This window comes from Oncorhynchus kisutch, linkage group LG21 (genome assembly GCF_002021735.2).
Source record: "Oncorhynchus kisutch isolate 150728-3 linkage group LG21, Okis_V2, whole genome shotgun sequence".
In the NCBI taxonomy this organism is placed as follows: domain Eukaryota; kingdom Metazoa; phylum Chordata; class Actinopteri; order Salmoniformes; family Salmonidae; genus Oncorhynchus; species Oncorhynchus kisutch.
In genome coordinates, this window is record NC_034194.2 from 4,492,143 (window position 1) to 4,516,030 (window position 23,888).

General features: G+C 39.1%; 2 protein-coding genes and 3 long non-coding RNA genes across 6 annotated transcripts; 3 read left to right on the forward strand and 2 right to left on the reverse strand.

Annotated features, from left to right (window-relative positions):
• Window positions 1-1,795: 1,795 nt before the first annotated feature.
• On the reverse strand, window positions 1,796-7,560 carry LOC109866157 (gastrula zinc finger protein XlCGF17.1-like). 2 transcript variants are annotated; one of them, XM_031800823.1, is made up of 2 exons: window positions 7,001-7,560; window positions 1,796-3,121 (listed from the first exon to the last, which is right to left on the reverse strand). In XM_031800823.1, the coding sequence occupies exons 1-2, from the start codon at window positions 7,317-7,319 to the stop codon at window positions 2,412-2,414; spliced, it is 1,029 nt and encodes a 342-aa protein (XP_031656683.1). In that variant the 5' UTR covers window positions 7,320-7,560; the 3' UTR covers window positions 1,796-2,411. The 2 variants fall into 2 exon arrangements, with proteins under 2 accessions (XP_031656683.1, XP_031656684.1); XM_031800824.1 differs by having other exon boundaries at window positions 1,796-4,953.
• Window positions 7,561-10,370: 2,810 nt separating this feature from the next.
• Window positions 10,371-13,835, forward strand: LOC116356233 (uncharacterized). Its single transcript, XR_004204718.1, has 2 exons — window positions 10,371-10,720; window positions 11,469-13,835. It is a non-coding gene; the product is annotated as an uncharacterized LOC116356233 (long non-coding RNA).
• On the reverse strand, window positions 13,204-15,976 carry LOC116356231 (uncharacterized). The gene is made up of 3 exons (XR_004204716.1): window positions 15,704-15,976; window positions 14,588-14,679; window positions 13,204-14,142 (listed from the first exon to the last, which is right to left on the reverse strand). It is a non-coding gene; the product is annotated as an uncharacterized LOC116356231 (long non-coding RNA).
• LOC116356229 (uncharacterized) lies at window positions 15,648-18,130 on the forward strand. The gene is made up of 5 exons (XR_004204714.1): window positions 15,648-16,007; window positions 17,006-17,042; window positions 17,154-17,286; window positions 17,373-17,479; window positions 17,573-18,130. It is a non-coding gene; the product is annotated as an uncharacterized LOC116356229 (long non-coding RNA).
• Window positions 18,131-18,569: 439 nt separating this feature from the next.
• LOC109866158 (zinc finger protein 239-like) lies at window positions 18,570-21,559 on the forward strand. Its single transcript, XM_020454722.2, has 2 exons — window positions 18,570-18,603; window positions 20,545-21,559. Exons 1-2 carry the CDS (start codon window positions 18,570-18,572, stop codon window positions 21,357-21,359), a joined length of 849 nt encoding a protein of 282 aa, XP_020310311.2. The 3' UTR covers window positions 21,360-21,559.
• The last annotated feature ends 2,329 nt before the right edge of the window (window positions 21,560-23,888 follow it).

Sequence of the window (23,888 nt, forward strand, 5' to 3'; positions counted from 1 at the left end):
TGCTAAATATGACATGAATTGTAAATATAAAATATCAACACCAAATGTACACCCCTTTGTTCATATGTATTGGCAATAATTCACTTAGGATGCACCCCTTTTTTCAATTTTCACCTAAAATGACATACCCAAATCTAACTGCCTGTAGCTCAGGCCTGAAACAAGAATATGCATTTTCGTGGTACTATTTGAAAGGAAATATTTTGAAATTTGTGGAAATATTAAAGGAATGTAGGAGAATATAACAGAATAGTAAAAGATAATACAAAGAAAAAAAAAACGTTATTTTGTATTTTTTTCTTTGAAATCTTTGAAATGCAAGAGAAAGGCCATAGTGTATTATTCCAGCCCAGGTGCAAGTTAGATTTTGTCTACTAGATGGCAGCAGTGTATGGGCAAATCCAATGAACCATTGCATTTCTGTAAAAATGTTGTATCAAGACTGCCCGAATGTGCCTAATATGTTTATTAATAAATTTTCATGTTCAAAATTATACACTCTCCTCAAACAATAGCATGGTATTATTTCACTTTAATAGTTACTGTAAATTGGACATAGCTTAAATTATTGTTAATCTAACTGCAAACTGCCAATATCTATGTCCTGGGAAATGTTCTTGTTACTTGCAAAGTCATGCTAATCGCATTAGCCTAGGTTAGCTCAACCGTCCCGTGGTATGGTGCAGCATGGAATAATGATTTTTTAAATCTTTTGTCAGGCTGATTGTTTGAAATATGAGGTGATTTGAGACATGCTTCTTCAGTAGAGGCAGGTGGTTAGATCGTTGGGCCAGTAACCGAAAGGTTGCTGGATCTGAATCCCGGAGCTGACAAGGTAAAAACCTGTCGTTTTTTTAACAAGGCAGTTAACTCGCCGTCGATTAAGGCAACCCCCACACACCTCTCTGATTCAGAGGGGTTGGGTTAAAAACGGAAGACTCATTCAGTTGTACAACGGACTTCCCTGACTATTTGCGTTTGAATTTTGTCAAGAAATACTGGAGTGGCATAAGATTGTTAATACAATTGATTATTGGCAAATGTATTATTCTGCGTCCATGTGTATAGGCTGCAAGTACGTTGAAATGAAGTTGTTTTAAAGTCATTGACAAAATGACATCTTTTCAACTAAAACCGAACGTATATTGGTCAACAACATTTAGCTATTTTGGTTGGATAGTGTTAAGGGATTTTTTTAATCAATAATGACTAATTATGTATACATTTCAATCAGGACTGACTAATCAGAATACTATTATGTTACTGTATAGATGTCTGAATTTTTTATCTTTTAATCCTTGTACTGAATATAATGTGTGTAAATATAATCAAGAATTAGAACAATGACTGTTCCTTGGTAGAAATTAATGAACTTATAGTCAGACTGGCTAGAATGCTTATCTACACATCTACGATGTGGGAAGGCTTGAGAACTATACAGCCATTGTACTGGAGTGGAGATGAGACGGGATAGTACGAAAACTAATGACGTAATTTTCAGTTTATAACCTGTGGTAAACTGTCATGTTCAGTACTCTCGAGAATAAACGCTGCTGATTGATTTTGAGACTGGTCTCTGTCCGTTTTATAAAGGGACAGAGTCTTACAAATTCTTAGAAATTGACAGTGTTTCATTTTAATTGGGTATTAAAACATATAGGAATTTAATTCCTGCAACAGATAGTCCCAATGTCAAAACACAGTTTTAATGTGTCCAAATCAATAACTAATATGCAGAAACAGTTGTGATATATTGAAAACCTAAACATAAAATGTACAATATAAACACATCAGCCACAATAACCATATTACTTTTATTTATTAAACAAGCACCTTATAAACTGCACAAGCACCAGAAACACTTGTTTTGACAAGTAGCAATAAATCACTGATTTCGATTAGTGGGGAAATCAGGTTGTATGGGCTGTTGAAACTAACACAAACAAAAAAAACTTGGAAATTAGAGTTACCTGTTACCTCACTGGTTAGAGGACAACCTGCAGAAGACAGTCAGCTACATTTTGGAGAGATGGAACACTTATTTGTCATCACTCATCAAACTAACAGCTCAAAAACCACACGGAATCTGGGAATAATGTGTACATCACTGGTTAGAAGACAACTTGTAGAAAACAGCTAGCTACATATTGATTCAAGTGGGTCGCCAACGCGGTAAGTGCAACACAACTCTTTTTTTTGTTAGACACTTTTTGTTAGACCACAAATAGTACTCTTCCATTTCAGAGCCTGGATTTTTCCCGAGGCTAATATCCATATCACACTGAAATCAATTGAACAGGGGGCAAACGTTTAGGGTTCTACATTGTGACTTCATTAAAATACTCCTACTACAATGTTAAAACATTCTACATTTTGAGATTTTATTTAATTGATATCGTGAAACAACTCCTTCATGTATGTTTTTTCTGATGTTTGATCAGAGATCTTTTACTAGAGTATCTCTTGTCACATTGATCACAGCTATAAGGTTTCTCTCCTGTGTGTGTTCTCTGGTGTATAGTCAGACTGCTAGAAGTAACAAAACTCTTCCCACATTGATCACAGCTATAAGGTTTCTCTCCGGTGTGTGTTCTCTGGTGTGATATCAGGCTGAATGACTGACTAAAAGTCTTCCCACATTGTTTACAGTTATACGGTTTCTCTCCTGTGTGTGTTCTCTGGTGTTTAGTCAGACTACTAGACGTAACAAAACTCTTCCCACATTGATCACATCTATAAGGTTTCTCTCCTGTGTGTGTTCTCTGGTGTGATTCTAAACATCCTGAAGAAACAAAACTCTTTCCACAGTCAGAGCAGCTAAAAAGTTTCTCTCCTGTGTGTGTTCTCTGGTGTTTAGTTAGACTGCTACATGTAAGATATCTCTTCCCACATTGATCACAGCTATAAGGTTTCTCTCCTGTGTGGATTCTTTGATGAATTGTAATGCCTGCTGAGGAGGTGAATCTCTTCCCACAGTCAGAGCAGCAGTGAGATTTTTTCCCTGTGGGTCTCTGCTGGTGCTTCTTGAGGAGTTCAGATCTGGAGAGACCTTTCTCTGCCTCATCAGCATCATGAAGTTGTTGAGGCTCCCCAGAGGATCCAAGATAGACACTTCTCTTTCCTGTGTGAACAGAGTCAGGCAGATGGTTAAAGGCCCACAACAGCGGAAATCCATAGTAAAAGGTGATGCCAACAGTGTAGCCATGATGTTGTACAACAATTGATGTCTGTAATGAATGTTAAAATTATTTGACAATTGTCTTAAGACAGTCAAGTGAGAAAGTTCTAGTTTGTCTTGTTTTCACATTAGTAATAACATCGATGATTGTAGGCCAGAAATAAGTTATTCAAGTTGTTGAAATCCTAAGCACTGTGCCAGACGACTTTTGGTCTCCAATATCGGCCCCTTTCTGTGTTTGCTAAAATTGCAGCACGAGGGCGATGCGCACACAATTTGATTGGCAGAAACACCTCCCTCCTGATGAGGAAACCGCTAGTTATGGATGTAGTATATCTGCCTGGAGCAAAAATTGTGAGCGAAGATTTTAGATTTTCACAATGTATTCTGAATATTAGAGCGCACTATCAGTGCAAGATCAGGAGTGCTACTCAAGAAAACTCACATTAGGCTCTGTGTCTATTCACTCATGAGCTTTTAAGTCCCCTGATCTGGAAAATCTCTTTTCACATTGGAAGCGGTGGTATGGCTTTTCTCCTGTGTGTCTCCTCTCATGGCGTTTTAGGTTCCCTAACCAGCGAAAACTCTTTTCACAATGGGAGCAGTGGTGTTGTCTCGCTGGTTTGGGTGTCTCTGGGTCTGGTTTCCCTGAAGGACTCTTCCTGCTGTCAGAGTGAGAGTCTGGTCTCTCTCCTGCCAAAGACAAACAGTATCTAGTATCTTCCTATGAGGTGTAATCTAGACTATATCCCTCAATAAAAGAGCAGAACTGGTCATCACAGAGTGGCTGTAGTGCCTTGTAGGCTGGGTAAATCCATTTGAATTCAAAACATTTTTTACAGCATCCCTTTTGATTTAAAAACAATCTTTCCTTACATGTTTGACTATGGAAGAAGTGGTAAGAAAGTTACTTTTTGTAACTGAATGTAAAAACATGAAATGAGCTATACAGTACCAGTCAAAAGTTTGGAAATGTAAGAGTATAGCTTCTGTCCCCTCGCCCGTCCGGGCTCGAACCAGGGACCCTCTGCACACATCAGCAACATTCACCCACGAAGCATCGTTACCCATCGCTCCACAAAAGCCACGGCCCTTTCAGAGCAAGGGGAACCACTATTTCAAGGTCTCAGAGCAAGTGACGTCACCGATTGAACAGCTTTTAGCGCGCAGAACCGCAAACTAGCTAGCCATATCACATCTTTAACACTCACCCCCCTTTTGACCTCCTTTTCCGCAGCAACCAGTGATCTGGGTCAACAGCATCAATGTAACAGTTTAGCGAGTGAAGTCACCGATTGAAACGCTATTAGCGCGCACCACGGCTAACTAGCTAGCCATTTCACATCGGTTACAGACATACCTGCTCATTCAAGGGTTTTTATTTATTTGTACTATTTTCTACATTGTAGAATAATAGTGAAGACATGACAATGAAATAACACATATGGAATCATGTAGTAACCAAAAAAGTGGTAAACAAATCAAAATATATTTGTAGCCACCCTTCGTCTTGATGACAAATTTGCACACTCTTGGCATTCTCTCAACCAGCTTCACCTGGAATGCTTTTCAAACAGTCTTGAAGGAGTTCCCACATATGCTGAGCACTCGTTGTCTGCTTTTCCTTCACTCTGCGGTCCAATTAATCCCAAACCATCTCAATTGAGTTGAGGTTGGGTGATTGTGGAGGCCAGGTCATCTGATGCAGCACTCCATCACTCTCATTTTTGGTCAAATAGCCCTTACACAGCCTGGAGGTGTATTGGGTCATTGTCCTGTTGAAAAACAAATGATAGTCCCACTAAGCGCAAACCAGATGGGATGGCGTATCGCTTCAAAATCAAATCAAATTTTATTTGTCAACATACACATGGTTAGCAGATGTTAATGCGAGTGTAGCGAAATGCTTCAGAATGCTGTGGTAGCCAGACAGGTGTGGGCTTTTCCAAATCATTTCCAATCAACTGAATTTACCACAGGTAGACTCCAATCAAGTTGTAGAAACATCTCAAGGATGATTAATGGATACAGGATGCACCTGAACTCAATTTTGAGTATCATAGCAAAGGGACTGAATACTTATGTAAATAAGGTATTTGTTTTTTCTTTATAATAAATGTGATTTTATTTCTAAAAACCTATTTTCGCTTTGTTATTATGGGGTATTGTGATGTCATTATGGGGTATTATGTGTAGATTGATGAGGATTTGTATTTATTTAATCCATTGTAGCATAAGGCTGTCACGTAACAAAATGTGGAAAGAGTTTAGTGACATAAATAAGGGGTTAAAAACATTTTTTTATTCTCTCTCAGATAGAGGACAGACACTTCAGAACAAACTTCCTTTAGATTTTTGGGGGGAAACAATGTTACTATGGTTACTGTTGTTCCATGTTGTGAATGTTATCCAATGTGTTACTATAGTTACTGTTGTTCCATGTTGTGAATGTTATCCAATGTGTTACTATGGTTAATGTTGTTCCATGTTGTGAATTATCTAATATGTTACTATGGGTTACAGCAGTATGGACTAATAATTTTGTCTTACAATTCAAAATCAGAAAGACAAATTATCCTTGGAGGGTGTTTCTACAGGACTATACTGGGGAAGCCCTTCATGTTGGAGGGTGTTTCTACAGTACTATACTGGGGAAGCCCTTCATGTTGGAGGGTGTTTCTACAGTACTATACTGGGGAAGCCCTTCATGTCGGAGGGTGTTTCTACAGTACTATACTGGGGAAGCCCTTCATGTCGGAGGGTGTTTCTACAGTACTACACTTTTTCTAAAGAGACTCACCTATCTTCACCACACAACCCTCCCCTTCTTCTTGTCTCAATATTTAAAATTATATTCAAGAGACTTCATCTTCATACCTATTTGAGATGCTTTTCACTGACAGCCGCAACTCAGTAATCAGCGAGGCCTATTGCCACACACACTGCCCGGTCACACTTTCTGGTAAAGGATTTTCTTTCTTTCTGTATAGACAGGAGTTATTATATAATTTGGGCAAATTTATATCAATTTATTTACCTCTTGGGCCCACCACTATGCCATTTCTCTCCTGTTCCATTGGACCCACTACTATGTCAATTCTCTCCTGTTTTACTGGACACACCACCATGCCACTTCTCTCCTGTTTCTATTGGACCCATTTTGTAATTTTCTCTTGTTCTATTGGATCCACCACTATGCCATTTCTCTCCTGTTCTATTGGTTTTCATATCAACTTTATTTCGTTGTCCAGAAGCCAAAGGCACAATCCTAGTTGTTGCAGCTGTAGACTCCCCCTCTTTCTAAGTTCCTAAAAGAGATTTTCATCTGTTAGATATGAACTTCTACCAGGTGGACTGTATAGAACGGTGTGTTCATGTCTGTGGATTACAATGGATGACAATAATAAGAAGTATACCCAAAGAAGGGGGAGGCGGGAGCTAGAGAATCCACAGTGCCGCTTTGTGGACAACGACTCCCCTTGTTTGGTCGGAGAGACATCTTGTTAGTATATCCATAATCTTTGGTGTAGCCAACCCAACTCTCACATGGCACTATTGGTGGGCACAGTGTGTAGTAAATCATCACTACACAAAAATCACTACATGCCGTGCCCCCCAGTCTGCGGTCAGCAGATAGACCCTTCTTAAATATATATGTTAAGTCACTTTTTGGAAACAGAACGGAAAATACAAGGGGTAGCTTGCTCTCTGCGCCGTCTGATTCTAGACATCGGTCCTCATCCTAGGGCCCTTCATTGAAGAGGTATTGACGAGCCAACTCCGAATATCCAAAGATAAATACCGATTGAAGGCAGTACTTACTGGTGTTTATCAGATATCCGATCTCCTCCTCTTCATCTTCGTCTTTCAATGTGATAGTAATCTCCCCTTCCTTCTTCACTCCAAAAACGGTGTCCTCCTCTTTCTCTTCCTCCTCTTCTTTGACTGTAACATCCTCCTCTTTCACTCTGAACGAGTCTTTCTCTTCTTCTTTCACTGTAACAGCCTCACCCTCTACTTGTTTTTGTATTTTGACATCCTCTTCCTCCTCTTTCACCACAACGTTCAGCCACAGACCCTCTTCCTCCGTCCAGCAGACTTCCTCTTCTTTAACAGGAGGGGAGAAGTTTAGGGAGCTCATGTTCGGGGATCATTAGTGACCATGCTAGTGCTAACTTACCCAGCCAGCTACTATAGCTGACTAATAAAAGATTACGTAATATTAAATTAAATAGGTTAACAAGTAGATACGACAGAAGTGTGTCTAAAACACATTAGCTAATATACGCCGAAAGCGTATAAACAGCCGGAATATTTCGGCTATGTTGGCTAGCAAGCTACCGAGGTGTTTGACGAACTGTTTATGAAGAACCGTCCACTAGATTATACGTCACGCTAGCAGCATCGCCTGAAAGACGCACATCGCCGTCTGCTGACTGGAGTGGGAAACGCAGTTGAGGATCATATTTTATTTTCAGACAAAGATTCTTTTAAATGAATTTAATTAAATAATACCATTATATTGAGACATACAAAGACAGGAATGTGTTGATTGATTAGTGCGAATAAAACATGTTTACCCCAGCATATTTAAGGCAGTTTCATTAATTAAGTCATACTACATCTAAATTAGCAGCTAGCTACAGTAGATCTATACTGCTCCTACAAGGTGTAACAATACCTCATATAGATGTATATAAGGAACAGACTAGGTCTATACTGCTCCAACATGGTGTAACAATACATCATGTAGATGTATATAATGAACAGACAAGGTCTGGTGTGGGGCTTTAAGGCGATGCTGTTAGTGTGACGTATAATCTAGTGGACGGAACGCTTCTTTCAACAACTGCCACCTCAGTAGCTTACTAGACAAAATAGCCGAACCAATTAAGCTCTTTAGTGTATATTAGCCACTGTGTTTTAAACCCACTTCTGTCGTCTAGTTAGTTATCCGTTTTAATGTAATATATACGGTGTTGTTGTTATTAGTCAGCTAGCGGGCTTGTTAAGTTAGCATTAGCCTAGCTAGCTAACATCTCCTACCATGAGCTCACTAAGTTACTCTCCTCCTGCTAAAGAAGAGGAGGTCTGTTGGACGGAGAAAGAGGGAATGTGGCTGAACGTTATCGTGAAAGAGGAAGAGGTGCTTGACAGTTGCTGGACCCAGGTTTCAGTCCAGCTCAGGGCTACCCCTTGAATTGACTTCACTATAAATACAAGGGCTGGCCATCCATAAGGGGCGGCAGAGTAGCCTAGTGGTTAGAGCTGTTGACTAGTAACTGGAAGGTTACAAGTTCAAATCCCTGACCTGACAAGGTACAAATCTGTCGTGCTGCCCCTGAACAGGCAGTTAACCCACTGTTCCTAGGCAGTCATTGAAAATAAGAATTTGTTCATAACTGCCTTAAAGGTAAAATAAAGGTAAAAATGATCATTTTAACCAGGTTTTGAGGCTATACAGTGCTTTTTTACAAACAATGTTTTGAAACATTTGAAGCATGTATAAGTTATATTCTTCAAGAATCAATGGGTATGTAATAATTGGGTCTTTCTATAACTGCCAGTGTAGATTTCCTGTGGGGGTCAAATTGTTAGAGCTGTTTATAAGTCATTAGCAGTGTTAGAATACTCATACTAACCGTACTATTTGTGACGGGAATTGAGTATATAGTATGCTTATTGGTCATAGTATGATAACTGTTGGAAAAAAGTTTGGATGTTGCCACACACATACCTACTTGTTAACAAAATTAAGGAAGTTTCCTTTAAAATTATTCATAAATATTATCCTGCCAACCACTATATGAAGAAGTTTAAGGAAAACATCAACTCAAATTGCTCCTTTTGTAATGACCACCCAGAAACAGTTGTGCATCTTTTTTGGCATTGTATGCATGTAAGAAAACTGTGGCAAGACATCAGTAGGTTTATAATTGAACACATTTCTGAAGATTTTACACTATTGTGGAGAGATGTACTGTTTGGATTCTTTACATACAATAGAAATAAGCGGAATCATTTTTATGTAATTAATGTAATTATTCTTTTGGCCAAATTTCATATACACAAATGTAAATTTACAAACAGAAAATCACATTTTCATACCCTACAAAAAGAAATTGAACTGTATTTTAAGACGGTTAAATGCTCTACTAACAAAAAAGCTGTTAGAATTGTAAGTATATGCATGTCCCTTAAGGTCCTTGTGTAATTGTAATGTGATATTGTACCCCCTAGCTCGATTGTCGATTGTTTGTAATCTATGTATGCTTGTGTTCCCTCATGTGCTTTATGTATTGATTTGATATTAATAAAATAAAAATATATTTTAAAAAAATGGTCATAGTATGATGTAGGTCGTGTGCCATAAGTTCCCGGATGTCGTACTAAATTCGCCACAATATGACGTATTTTAGGGCCCATAATGCAATTCTTCCATAAATGGGCGTGGCTTCAACTAGTTTTCAGATTTCAAGAAAATGGCGGAAAATTTGTGGCTGAGGTCCAACGAGTGCCTATTCCAATTCATCGCTTTAACCAATTATGATAAATGTTAAGAAAAGGTTGAGCAATGTAATAAAGTAATAACTTTTCAAATAAGTTACCTTAACTATATTCTATCTAACTAACTACCCATCGTTTATTGACTTGATTATTCCCGTCATTCTTAGCTAAATGGTGTAGTCGTTGTGCGTTCTCAATGGACATTTGGGTGGTTTCAGAAATGAGCTCTGGCTAACTACTCCGATTTCAGAGCACTCGTCTGAGTACCAGAGAGCAGAATAATGAATTTACTAGCTCAACACCCGTTGAAAATGTCCAGGTGTCAATAAACGTAGGCAAAAAGGAGCAAAGAAGTGTTTTCCAGCAGTACAGTTACAGTCACCAACGCTCTGGCTAACATGACAACTGCCTAACCAGCTGCCTAATCTGCTATTATCCTCAGTAATTTTCCATCCAAGTTGTCAGACCGCGGTGGCCTGAAACAGAAAAGGAGAACCTCACACTCTAGGAGCTCAGATGCAATAATTTAATAACCTGATACCAATGTTTTCACAGACAAGCTGTCTTCATCAGGGTATAATGACAAACACTGCGGGTAACTGGTTTGTGTCAAAGGACACACACAGGTGTCTGTAATCATGTCCGAGTGTGGCCTGATATCATTGGTTAATTTACAGATATAAGTAGAACGTGTAAAAACATTAATGGATAGCATACGGTCATAGATACAATTTGGCTACATAGACCTACAAACATTTACAATGAATAGCAATATTACAATAATGGCTATGTTGAGACCGACGGGAGCAAGGCTCTTTAAATTAAAGATCCAGACAACCTCACGTTTTAACCAGAAGGTCACCCCCTCTCCTAGGGAGGGTGATGTGTTCGATGCCGATATAATTTAGGGACGAAATCAAGGGTTTCGCTTCCAAAACGTTCTAAGATAAATAACTGCCTTAGTGGTGCATGTGATAACACCTTTGATTGGGATCTGTTTCCCTGTTTGGGGGTGTTTTTGGAGGATCTATATTTGTAAGTGCCATTGCATTCAGCGCAGCCATTACACTTGTAGTTGCCATCCGGGAGAGGCGCAAATAGACATTGTGCAGGAGTATTTTGGGGTGGTATATGAGAGTTTACCAATTGATCTCTGAGATTTCTGCCCCGTGAGAATACGACCAAGGGAGGGTCTGGAAACGCATTACCGATACTGTCATCGTATCTTATGTGCCAATGTTTGTGAAAGATTCCCTTCATTTGTTCACAGCACTTTGAATAGAGGGTAGTACAAATTCAAGAATGCTTGGTTTTTGCGAAACTGTGCTTGAAAGAGATAATTTATTGATTTTTGTACGCCCTCTCCTCTGTCGAAATCATTTGCAAATTCTTTTGATTCAAGAGTGAGACTCTCCTTTAGTGTTTATGTTATTAGGTCTATGTTATTGTTCGGTTAAGTTATGGGTCCTAGAGTAGGTCTATGTTACTGTTAGGTAAAGTTATGGGTCCTACAGTAGGTCTGTTATTGTTAGGTGAAGTTATGGGTCTACAGTAGGTCTATGTTATTGTTAGGATCTTCCAGTAGTTATCGATGTTACTACTAATGTGAAAACAAGACAAAATATAACTATTGTTGCTCAATTGACAATTGTCAAATAATTTAACAGGTGTCAATTGTTGTACAACTTCATGGGTACGCTCTGGGCATCACCTTTTACCTCAAATAAACAGTGGATTTCTGCTGTTGTGGGACTTTAACCATCTGACTTTGTCGTTCACACAGGAGAGAGATGTGACTATCTTGGGTCCTCTGGGGAGTCTCAACAACATCATGATGCTGAAGAGGCAGAGAAGAGTCTCTCCAGATCAGAACACCCCAAGAAACACCAGCAGAGACCCACATTGAAGAATCCTTACTGCTGCTCTGACTGTGAGAAGAACTGCAAATCTAAATCAGAACTTCAAATCCACCAGAGAATCCACACAGGAGAAAAAACGTAACACTGCTCTCATTGTGGAATGAGTTTCTCTAGATCATATTCATTGAAAACACACCTGCTAATTCACACAGGAGAGAAATCTTATAGCTGTACTCAATGTGGGAAGAGTTTTACTCCATCTTCCAATCTGACTAAACATCAGAAAACACACACAACAGAGAAACCTTATAGCTGTGATCAATGTGGGAAGAGTTATGTTACATCTGGCTACCTGACTGTACACCAGAGAACACACACAGGAGAGAAATGTTTTAGCTGTACTCAATGTGGGAAGAGTTTGGTTTAATCTACGTGTCTGACAGTACACCAGAGAACACACACAGAAGAGAAACCTCTTTGCTGTGACCAGAGATAATCGGATAAAAGCTCGCAGATCAAATATCAGAAAGTACATACACAAAGGAGTTGTTTCATGATATCAATGAATTAATGTCACAATGCAAAATGTTTTAACAATGTACTAGGAGTATTTTAATAATGTCACAATGTAGAACCCTAAACGTTTGCCCCTTTATCAATTGATTTCAACATGATATGGATATTAGCCTCAGGGGAAAATTCCAGGCTCTGAATTGAAAGTTGTTGTGTTACACTTAACACGTTGGTGACCCACTGGAATCAAAATGCAGCTAGCTGTTTACCACAAGTTGTCCTCTAACGAGTGATGTTTACATTATTCCCAGATTCCGTGTGGTTTTTGAGCTGTTAGTTTTAACAGGACGTGCAACCTCATCTCCCTCCTCTCGCACATTTGATTTCAACGTGATATCGATGAGTAATGACATAAGTGTTGCGTTCCTTTGTTTAAATGCATCACTCCAAAATGTAGCTGACTGTCTTCTGCACGTTGTCCTCTAATCAGTGAGGTAAAATACATCTCCCATTTCCATGTTTTTTTTGTTGTGTTAGTTTCAACAGCACGTACAACCTAATCGATATCAGTGATTTATTGCTACTTGTCAAAACAACAGCGTTTCTGGTGCTTGTGCAGTTTATAAGGAACTTGTTTAAATGAATACAAGTAATATGATTATTGTTGCAGATGTTTGTGGTTATAGCCCATTTTATGCTTAGGTTTTCAATTTATCCCAAACTGTTTCTGCGTATTGGTTATTGATTTGGACACGTTAAAACTGTGTTTTGACATCGGGCTATCCCACTTAGCAAAATGTAATTGAAAAGACGTTGAAAGGAAGACTATTCCCAACGTCCAATATGCGTTCGGTTGAATGTAAAAGTTGAAAGTATTTTCGGGTAGGTTTTTCAGTCATTTCAGTCATTTCTTCTAGTGGTTAGAGCGTTGGGCCGTCATTGTGAGACAGAATTAGGTCTTAACTGACTTATTTACAATGACGGCCTACCAGGGAACAGCGGGTTAACTGCTTTGTTCAGGTGCAGAAGGACAGATTTTTACCTTGTCAGCTTGTTACATGAAGGTTAAAATGAATAAATACACATGGAAGCAGTATAATAAATTGCTCTATAATCAATTTCATTAACAATCTTACATCACTCCAGTATTTCTTGACAACATTCAAGTGCCAATTGTCTTTATTCCACAACTGAAGAAGCATGACTCAAATCACCTCATATTTCAACAAATTCTGGCTGACAAAATAGACATTTTTATTATTCCATGCCTCACCATTAAGTTCATTATTGCCAACACATAATAAAAGGGGTGTACATTTGATCACAATTTATTTTGACTGCACGTTTTTCCGTATTGGAGATGAGTTTTGTTTGGACTCGTTCCAAGTGGAATAGAAGCTAGTGAGTTGTAGGTAGATGAGAGTTCTAGAAGCTAGTGAGTTTAAGGAAGACGAGAGTTCTCGGATTCTATAGAAAGAAAAGGGAGAAAAGATACGGTTGTATATTATTATTTAGAAGTGCCTGTTTTTATCTTGTTTTTAATTGTTGACAGCCAGTAGACACCATGTTTATATTGGTGAAAGTGAAGCATTGTAGTTGATTAGAATGTGAAATGGAAGTTGTTTTCAGTTGGTGGTAAGCAAACTTGTCCAACAAAAATATAGGATATATTTGTTGTCTTAAGGGGGAAGGTAGTTACAGGCTTTGGTTTTTCCATTTAGGTTTTGAGGTTTGACTTTAGCACGTATAGCTCGGTTGCTTCCTGTCTTTAAGTTTGGTGTGGGTTTTTCTTTAGTTTTTCTTGTTTCCATTGGGTTGCATCCATGTCTGAAATGTGCTGTATAAATAAAGCTTGATATGAACATATTGTAAGTCAAATGAACCCAATGACTAACAGACTCTCAATCAACAGACTCTTGGTCCATGTTAGTATGAAAAACAGTATCAATCCCACATTTCAAGCCTGCTGAAGGCGTGGTGGAGTGGTAAACACCACCCCCGGCTCTACCAGGGGCTTGAGGTGGTCTCCCACAGCTCTGATTATGTCATGTTCTGTGGCCTTGCCGTTCCATTTATTGACTGCCCCTGCAACACAGAAACACATTTAGTCATAAAACACTCAAAGTCATGGATATGGCACATCTACGGCCTCAGTTACACCTGGCACTTAAATGTGACTTCTGTCATCCGACCACTCCAAGCTGCATTAGTTTCAGATCTACCAGGATGGGCCTTTGACATAGTCTGGATGCAGTCAGGCCACCAAATATACATCAGCAGTGTAAAGAGATGGGGTGAATGGGTGGGGAAAAGTACATTATACACAAATGACCTTCATAATATCAAAGAACAAATGTGTGTGCCGGAGAGGAAATTAACTTTCATAAAGCCAAAAGGGGTGAGAAATTACACCACATCAGTGGATAATTTGTACTAATGTAAATAAACAGATGATGGAACATTCTCCCTTTTGCTTACATTATGTGATGAACACAAATATTTACCATCTAAACCATGTGTGACCTCTCACCTCTCTGGCTGTAAAAGTGTTCTTCCTAACCAGTCCCTCAACAGCTCTCTGACTGAGCTCCACCCTCACTGGGTCTTCAGAGGAGAGGAAGGCTGAGGAGGGATGGAAGGATGAATGGATCAGTCAGTCAATAATGTGTAGAGCTGCTGTTTACGCTGTCTGACAAATTAATCACTATTTTAGTAGTTCATTAAAGTAATTTAGGCTTTATGACTGCTGAATACCAAACTATCCATCACTTAAATCATGTATTTTCAGGTAGAGATACATCTTTGGGACATCACTAGCCCATTGAAGTTGACATTTAAAAGGGTTTAGGATAGGGATGTTCCAAGGATCCCAGATAGCATTGACCATCGTGCATTCTTCCTTCCGTCTCTCTTACATAGCAGGTGTAAAAGAAAGACAGATAAGGCAATGAAATATGGTCATTGTACTTAATTACATTTATGCACTAGAGCATTGGCCTGTTGGAAACTACAACTCCCTACTGCATCACACAGCTCAGTCTGGTCTGATTTATCTCTGTCCAATGTGAGGGAAAAATCTATGTTAACCTCTTTAAGTTTACGACTTCTAATGTGTTGAAGGATCTCTTTTAAGGTTGAGAAGTTTGTGTGGGTGTGCAACCACACACCCTCTGGGCAGACAGGCCAAAGGCGCTTGCTTGGCCCAATTCAGGGAATCTTTGATCGACTTCAGAGGAACTGTGTCTAGGGTGATTTCCTGTTGTTTTGACACCTCACTAGATGACTAGAATAACTAGCTGTTGCTACAGAACGAGACGACCAATTCACAGTTCGTTTGTGTCTCGTTCTCCACACACGTACACGTTCAAAGATCACTTGTTTTCTATATGCACAAGATAGTTTGACGATATAAGGCTTCTGAACTCCTTGTGTCATCGAGCTCTCGGCCTTCCACCTCAGAGTGTAGGGCTGACCAGCTACATTATTGCAATTATTATCAAATAAAGGTTGATTGTTTGAAGAAATGACAAAGTCTCTCCTGATTGGTTAGAATTTCCACCACAATGTGCAGTAACAATGTTAGACCAGACTCATAATAAAGAATGAAAGACTGACTGCCCAGTTCAACGTTAGTTCACCGTCTCACCTCATACAGTATTGGAGCAGCAGCAGCTGACTTGATCGTTGATGCTAATCAGCATATTTGAATCTGAGAGTAAATAGAGCCGACTACACTCTAAAAATGAAGGGTTCAACTGGAGTTGTTCTCAGATCCCCTAAGAACCGTAGGGTTCTTGTCAATTAAAAACAACCCCAAAAGGTTCTTCAAATTACTTGTTAGAAGGTGGGTTCATCGAGGAACCTCCGTTGTTGCTGGACTTCTTCCGGAAACCTCGCAATTACAACTGAAAACGCTGGTGGCAAGTTTGGATGCGACAACAGTTAAAAAGGTAAGTTGGGTTGATGTTTGGCTCTGTATGTATCGAAATATGTATCGAAATAATTTATATAATAATATAACATACTAATAATGAATAACGAAGACAATGATGGTTTTCTGTGAATAGCTTCCATAACGTTACTATAGCTAATTAACGTAAATATTAGAAACCCGGGTTTGACCGTAGGTGTTGTATGAGCTACAGTACAGTACCGTTAGTTAGCTAACATTATGTCCTAACTAAGCAGAACTAGGTTTGGATTATTTCCTGAACTATATTCTTTCCCATATATTGTATATCGTTTCCATAAAGCCAACATGACTTTACACTCATTAACGTAAGTTTCCAATCTAGAGCAGTTATCACTTTTGTGATAATGAACTAGCTAACGTTAGCTTCGTTAAGCTTGGTAAGGTTAGGTGTGTTAACTAACTAAGGACGGTGACCTGTCTAGACGAGATGTTACAACGAATTGAATCGTCAATGGAGGTCTTCCTCTTTATATAGCCTGCTGCAGCATGCAATACTATTAATTTACAAGGGGGCATTACGTTACATGTACAATACTATCCCATTTTGGAAACGTTACATGTACAATACTATCCCATTTTGGAAACGTTACATGTACGCCCCCCTGTGGAAGGAAATTAACAGTTCATATGGTAGCTGTAGATGGGATTCAAATGCATAATGGTATTAATAGTGTATAGACTTCCTCTTTTGTATAAATTACCTTCATAATCCAAACACAGTATTGCCACGCAGCAAAATGTTGCGTATAATCTTTCATGTCAGCCTGATAAAATATTGAACAATTTATGTACAAAGATATGTTGAAATGTCATGGCAGTACTGTATTGGCTAGTGCTTTCTCCAATATGTTCTTCTATTTTGCATTCAATTGTATGTCGATGCCATTTATCTTTCAATATTTACTTAATATATATATATTATTTTAATGCTTGTAATTCTTTGACACATTTTCTCTTCCTTTGAAATTCTTATAGGACAGAACATGAACACAATGCAATTGGGATCAAGAAGGTACAGATAAGTTGTAGGACAGTTGCATTTGAAGTGTCAATTTAACCTACATAGCAGTCAATACAAACTGAAGTCTATTAGCATACAAATGTGTGCAAATTATCTTTTCAGATGTTCTCAGAAATGAATCAAGTCCATGGAATGGATATAGACAAAAAGAGGACTAGCAGAGGTAGAGAGGTGAGGCAGGGGTGAGGACATCATCCTGCTATTTTGACAGTCCCTGAAGGACAATACAGAAGAGGTACTTGCTCTTATTCCTCTCCTTTTTCTAATGTATTTTGTAATAAAATTAGCAAGTGTAGTAAGATCATTGCTTTACTTTACTAGGACTGGAGACCACAGCAGCGATTCTGCTCTTGCCCTACCTCTTCAATGAGGACCCGAGTGGCCTTTATGTCCTTGACAATGTATCATCTGTTTCTTCATAAACATAGGTGTGCATGCTTATATAAAACTACAGCTGAACATTTGTTCTGTTCTTTGTTAATTGTATGTGTATTAATCTTTTCTTACTTTTGTTGACACAGATTTCACCGCTCTTCACTCCTTTACTGCACATCGGCGGAAATCCATTTCACCATGAGAGTGAAATCCCGCTGACCTTTGATGGGGAGAACATCCACGCCCTTGAGGACGTCCTCATGGGACTTGGGGCTCTGCTAGGGCTGTATTATTTATTTTCCCTTCAATTTCCCCAAAATGTCAGAAAAACACTTATGTTGTTTTAAGTTACTGTGTTCTGGGGATAAATGAAGTTGGGGTGAAGTTACCAGGGCCATAATGATGGCAAACTTCCTAACATAACTAAGTGGATAGGATATACACACTAAAGCTGAAAAATCTGTATTTAGCATCAAGTCTACAATATTGTTAGTTTACCTATGATACATTCAAAATGAATGTTGTTTTTATTGTACATCATTATTTTTTAATTTGTTGTAAATGTCATGAAAAGCACTATACAAAGTAAATGTAGTATTTATTATAGTCTGACATGTCTGCAGAAATGTTGCAATTTTGTAATGTGTTTTGTAAATATTAATTCACATTTGTGGTGCCACTAAATTAACAATGAATTATTTAAATCAATATTGTTATTATTATTAAAATATTTTTTCATAATGGGGAAGGGTGGACAGGGGGTTTTAAAAAAATTAACCCCAAAAGCTTATTCGAGGAACTTATAGGGGTTCCCAGAAAAGGTTATTCAAATTACTTTTAGTGGTTCCCCCACAGTTTCAATTTGAAGAACCCCTAAAGGATACTCCAGTAACCTTTACTTTTTACAGTGTATATTGATAAAAGTCACCTTGTCCGAGAGACATTTACATAGTTATACACAGCCCAATATGGGATGACTATTTTGGGGCGAAATAGTACATTTTTTACACAATAATAAATGTTTCTGATGCCACATCGCCCGTTTTCAAAGGGAGTCGTTGGTTTTTAGGGGCAGTCGCTTTTTAACTTTTTGTCCTTAAGTTTTTTCTTAACTGTGATACCAACTCCAGTCAGCAGATGGCGATGTGCGTCTTTCAGGTGATTCTGCCACTGGGACGTATAATCTAGTGGACGGAACGCTTCTTCAACAACAACAGCTAGTCAGACACCTTGGTACCTTGCTAGGCAAAACAGCCGAAACATTGAAGTTATTTGGACTGTGTCGGTGTATAGCCACTGTGTAATTACCAGCATTATATCGTATCTACTTTTCATTTCATATTTAAGTTGTTGTTAGCTAATTTAGTTGGCTTGATAAATTAGCCTAGCACTGCACTAATGCTAGCTAGCTATTATCCCCTACCATGAGTTGCTCACTAAACTTCTCCCCTCCTGCTAAAGAAGATGGAGTCTGCTGGACTGAGAAAGAAGCTCTGGGGCTGAACGTTTTCGTGAAAGAGGAGGATGTCACAGTAAAACAAGAAGTAGAGGGTGAGGCTGTTACCGTGAAAGAAGAAGAGAAAGAAGTTACAGTGAAAGAAGAGGAAGACGTGTTCAGAGTGAAAGAGGAGGAGGATGTTACAGTAAAAGAAGGGGAGAAAGAGGAGGATGTAGTTTTTGAAGTGAAGGAGGAGGAGACAGAAGGTTAGATTAACACCAGTAAATACTAATGTTTAATAACGGGGCACAAACTCCGTTATAGTGGTTGAACTGATGTACACAAACGTGGTTTTAAAGCAGCTATGGTTTTTGTTTTTATACATTTTAAAGGGAAACATCAGGTTCTGGTGTAATTCCGTTTCCGTGGAATTGCCCAGTTCCTAACTATACTGAACAAAAATATAAACGCAACATGCAATAATTTAAACGATATTACTGAGTTACAGTTCATAGAAGTCAATTGAAATGAATGAATTAGGCCCTAATCTATGGATTAGTTGTTGTTTTATTTCTTTACTTACCTACACACACACACACATACTTTTTTTCCTCCGCACTATTCGTTAGTGCCTGTAAGTAAGCATTTCACTGTAAGGTCTACCTTCACCTGTTTTATTCGGGCACGTGACAAATAAACTTTGATTTGATTTTAACTATAATAATAAGGCAGCATTTTATCTGTCAGGACAGTGTGGTGTGTAGTGATGTTTTGTGTTATGGAGGCACTTTGTTGATTCTTGATGTTCACTTGTACAGCGGTTCATCATTACTATTGTATCTAAATGATTTATTATAACACATTGGTTAAAAGACTCAGGCCACATTACTTCTTACTTCAATTTCTTGTTTTACCAACATTGCCAAGCTGCTCATTCTTTTTCTTGTTGTGATTTTTGGTGTAATCATTCATGGCAAAAAAATATTGAGGCTGGTAAAAAAAATCACAGGAGTGTATTTTCTTTAATTTGCCTGCTACAGTGGCTGGTATATTTGTTCATCTGCCTGCTACAGTGGCTGGTATATTCTTTCATCTGCCTGCTACAGTGGCTGGTATATTATTTCATCTGCCTGCTTCAGTGGCTGGTATATTCTTTCATCTGCCTGCAACATTGGCTGGTATATTCTTTCATCTGCCTGCTACAGTGGCTGGTATATTCTTTCATCTGCCTGCTACAGTGGCTGGTATATTCTTTCATCTGCCTGCTACAGTGGCTGGTATATTCTTTCATCTGCCTGCTACAGTGGCTGGTATATTCTTTCATCTGCCTGCTACAGTGGCTGGTATATTCTTTCATCTGCCTGCTACAGTGGCTGGTATATTCTTTCATCTGCCTGCTACAGTGGCTGGTATATTCTTTCATCTGCCTGCTACAGTGGCTGGTATTTTCTTTCATCTGCCTGCTACAGTGGCTGGTATATTCTTTCATCTGCCTGCTACAGTGGCTGGTATATTCTTTCATCTGCCTGCTACAGTGGCTGGTATTTTCTTTCATCTGCCTACCACACTGGCTAGTGGACCAAAATCAAACTAAAACAAGACTTAGAAGACATTTGTCAAAGTTTGTAAAAACATTTAAACATTCACTATATTAACTGTCTGACTTTGACGTTCACACAGGAGAGAGACGGGCCTATCGTGGATCCTCTGGGGAGCCTCAACAACATCATGATGCTGACGAGGCAGAGAAGAGTCTCTCCACATCAGGACACCTCAAGAAACACCATCAGAGATCCACAGGAAAGAAATCTCATTGCTGCTCTGACTGTGGGAAACGTTTCAAATCTTCATCAGAACTTAAAAAACACCAGAGAATTCACACAGGAGAGAAGCCTTATAGCTGTGATCAGTGTGGCAAGAGTTTTACTCAGTCAAGCCACCTGGTATCACACCAGAGAACACACACAGGAGAGAAGCCTTATAGCTGTGATCAGTGTGGCAAGGGTTTTACTCAGTCAACCAACCTGGTATCACACCAGAGAACACACACAGGAGAGCAGCCATATAGCTGTGAGCAATGTGGGAAAAACTTTTCTCGGAGAGAACACCTTAAAGAGCACCAGAGAACACACACAGGAGAGAAACCTTATAGTTGTGATCAATGTGGGAAAAGCTTTTCTCAGATAGAACACCTTAAAGGACACCAGAGAACACACACAGGAGAGAAGCCTTATAGCTGTGATGTATGTGCAGATAGTTTTACTACATCAAGCCAGCTGGTAGTACACCAGCGAGTACACACAGGAGAGAAACCTTATAGCTGTAGTCAGTGTGGGAAGAGTTTTACTCAGTCAAACAGCCTGAAATCACACCAGAGAACACACACAGGAGATAAACCTTATAGCTGTGATCAATGTGACAAGAGATACTCTCATTCAAGTGGTCTGATTAAACATCAGAAAATACATGCAGGAGATCCACAGAGTGTAGAATGATCTCCAACACCATACCTGGGTAGTAGAACACAGAGTGTAGAATAATCTCCAACACCAGACCTGGTTGTAGAACACAGAGTGTGGAATGATCTCCAACACCAAACCTCTACATCAAATCACATTTTATTTGGCACATACACTTGTTTAGCAGATGTTATTGCGGGTGTAGCGAAACGCTTGTGTTTCTAGCTCCAACAGTCCAGTAATATCTAACAATACACACAATCTAAAGGAAGGGAATTAAGAATATATAAATATTTGGACGAGTGATGTCAGAGCGACATAGACTAAGATACAGTGCCTTGCGAAAGTATTCGGCCCCCTTGAACTTTGCGACCTTTTGCCACATTTCAGGCTTCAAACATAAAGATATAAAACTGTATTTTTTTGTGAAGAGTCAACAACAAGTGGGACACAATCATGAAGTGGAACAACATTTATTGGATATTTCAAACTTTTTTAACAAATCAAAAACGGAAAAATTGGGCATGCAAAATTATTCAGCCCCCTTAAGTTAATACTTTGTAGCGCCACCTTTTGCTGCGATTACAGCTGTAAGTCGCTTGGGGTATGTCTCTATCAGTTTTGCACATCGAGAGACTGACATTTTTTCCCATTCCTCCTTGCAAAACAGCTCGAGCTCAGTGAGGTTGGATGGAGAGCATTTGTGAACAGCAGTTTTCAGTTCTTTCCACAGATTCTCGATTGGATTCAGGTCTGGACTTTGACTTGGTCATTCTAACACCTGGATATGTTTATTTTTGAACCATTCCATTGTAGATTTTGCTTTATGTTTTAGATCATTGTCTTGTTGGAAGACAAATCTCCGTCCCAGTCTCAGGTCTTTTGCAGACTCCATCAGGTTTTCTTCCAGAATGGTCCTGTATTTGGCTCCATCCATCTTCCCATCAATTTGAACCATCTTCCCTGTCCCTGCTGAAGAAAAGCAGGCCCAAACCATGATGCTGCCACCACCATGTTTGACAGTGGGGATGGTGTGGTCAGGGTGATGAGCTGTGTTGCTTTTACGCCAAACATAATGTTTTGCATTGTTGCCAAAAAGTTCAATTTTGGTTTCATCTGACCAGAGCACCTTCTTCCACATGTTTGGTGTGTCTCCCAGGTGGCTTGTGGCAAACTTTAAACAACACTTTTTATGGATATCTTTAAGAAATGGCTTTCTTCTTGCCACTCTTCCATAAAGGCCAGATTTGTGCAATATACGACTGATTGTTGTCCTATGGACATAGTCTCCCACCTCAGCTGTAGATCTCTGCAGTTCATCCAGAGTGATCATGGGCCTCTTGGCTGCATCTCTGATCAGTCTTCTCCTTGTATGAGCTGAAAGTTTAGAGGGACGGCCAGGTCTTGGTAGATTTGCAGTGGTCTGATACTCCTTCCATTTCAATATTATCGCTTGCACAGTGCTCCTTGGGATGTTTAAATTGGGATGTCCAAATCCGGCTTTAAACTTCTTCACAACAGTATCTCGGACCTGCCTGGTGTGTTCCTTGTTCTTCATGATGCTCTCTGAGACTATCACAGTGCAGGTGCATTTATACGGAGACTTGATTACACACAGGTGGATTGTATTTATCATCATTAGTCATTTAGGTCAACATTGGATCATTCAGAGATCCTCACTGAACTTCTGGAGAGAGTTTGCTGCACTGAAAGTAAAGGGGCTGAATAATTTTGCACGCCCAATTTTTCAGTTTTTGTTAAAAAAGTTTGAAATATCCAATAAATGTCGTTCCACTTCATGATTGTGTCCCACTTGTTGTTGATTCTTCACAAAAAAATACAGTTTTATATCTTTATGTTTGAAGCCTGAAATGTGGCAAAAGGTCGCAAAGTTCAAGGGGGCCGAATACTTTCGCAAGGCACTGTACAGTAGAATAGAATAGAATACAGTATATACATATGAGATGAGTAATACATAGACTAAGATACAGTAGAATAGGATAGAATACAATATATACATATTAGATGAGTAATGCATAGACTAAGATACAGTAGAATAGGATTGAATACAGTATATACATATGAGATGAGTAATGCATAGACTAACACACAGTAGAATAGGATAGAATACAGTATATACATATCAGATAAGTAATGCAAAATATGTAAACATTATTAAAGTGGCCAGTGTTTCCAAGTCTATGTGTATAGGCAGTAGCCTCTAATGTGCTAGTGATGGCTATTTTATCAGTATTTAACAGTCTGATGGCCTTGAGATAGAAGCTGTTTTTCAGTCTCTCTGTCCCAGCTTTGATGCACCTGTTCTGACCACACCTTCTGGATGATAACGGGGTGAACAGGCAGTGGCTCGGGTGGTTGTTGTCCTTGATTATCTTTTTGGCCTTCCTGTGAAATCGGGTGCTGTAGATGTCCTGGAGGGCAGGTAGTTTGCCCCCGGTGATGCATTGGGCAGACCGCATCACTGGGGTAGTTGCAGGCTGTATCAGTTGCCGTACCAGGCGGTGATACAGCCTGACAGGATGCTCTCAATTGTGCATCTGTAAA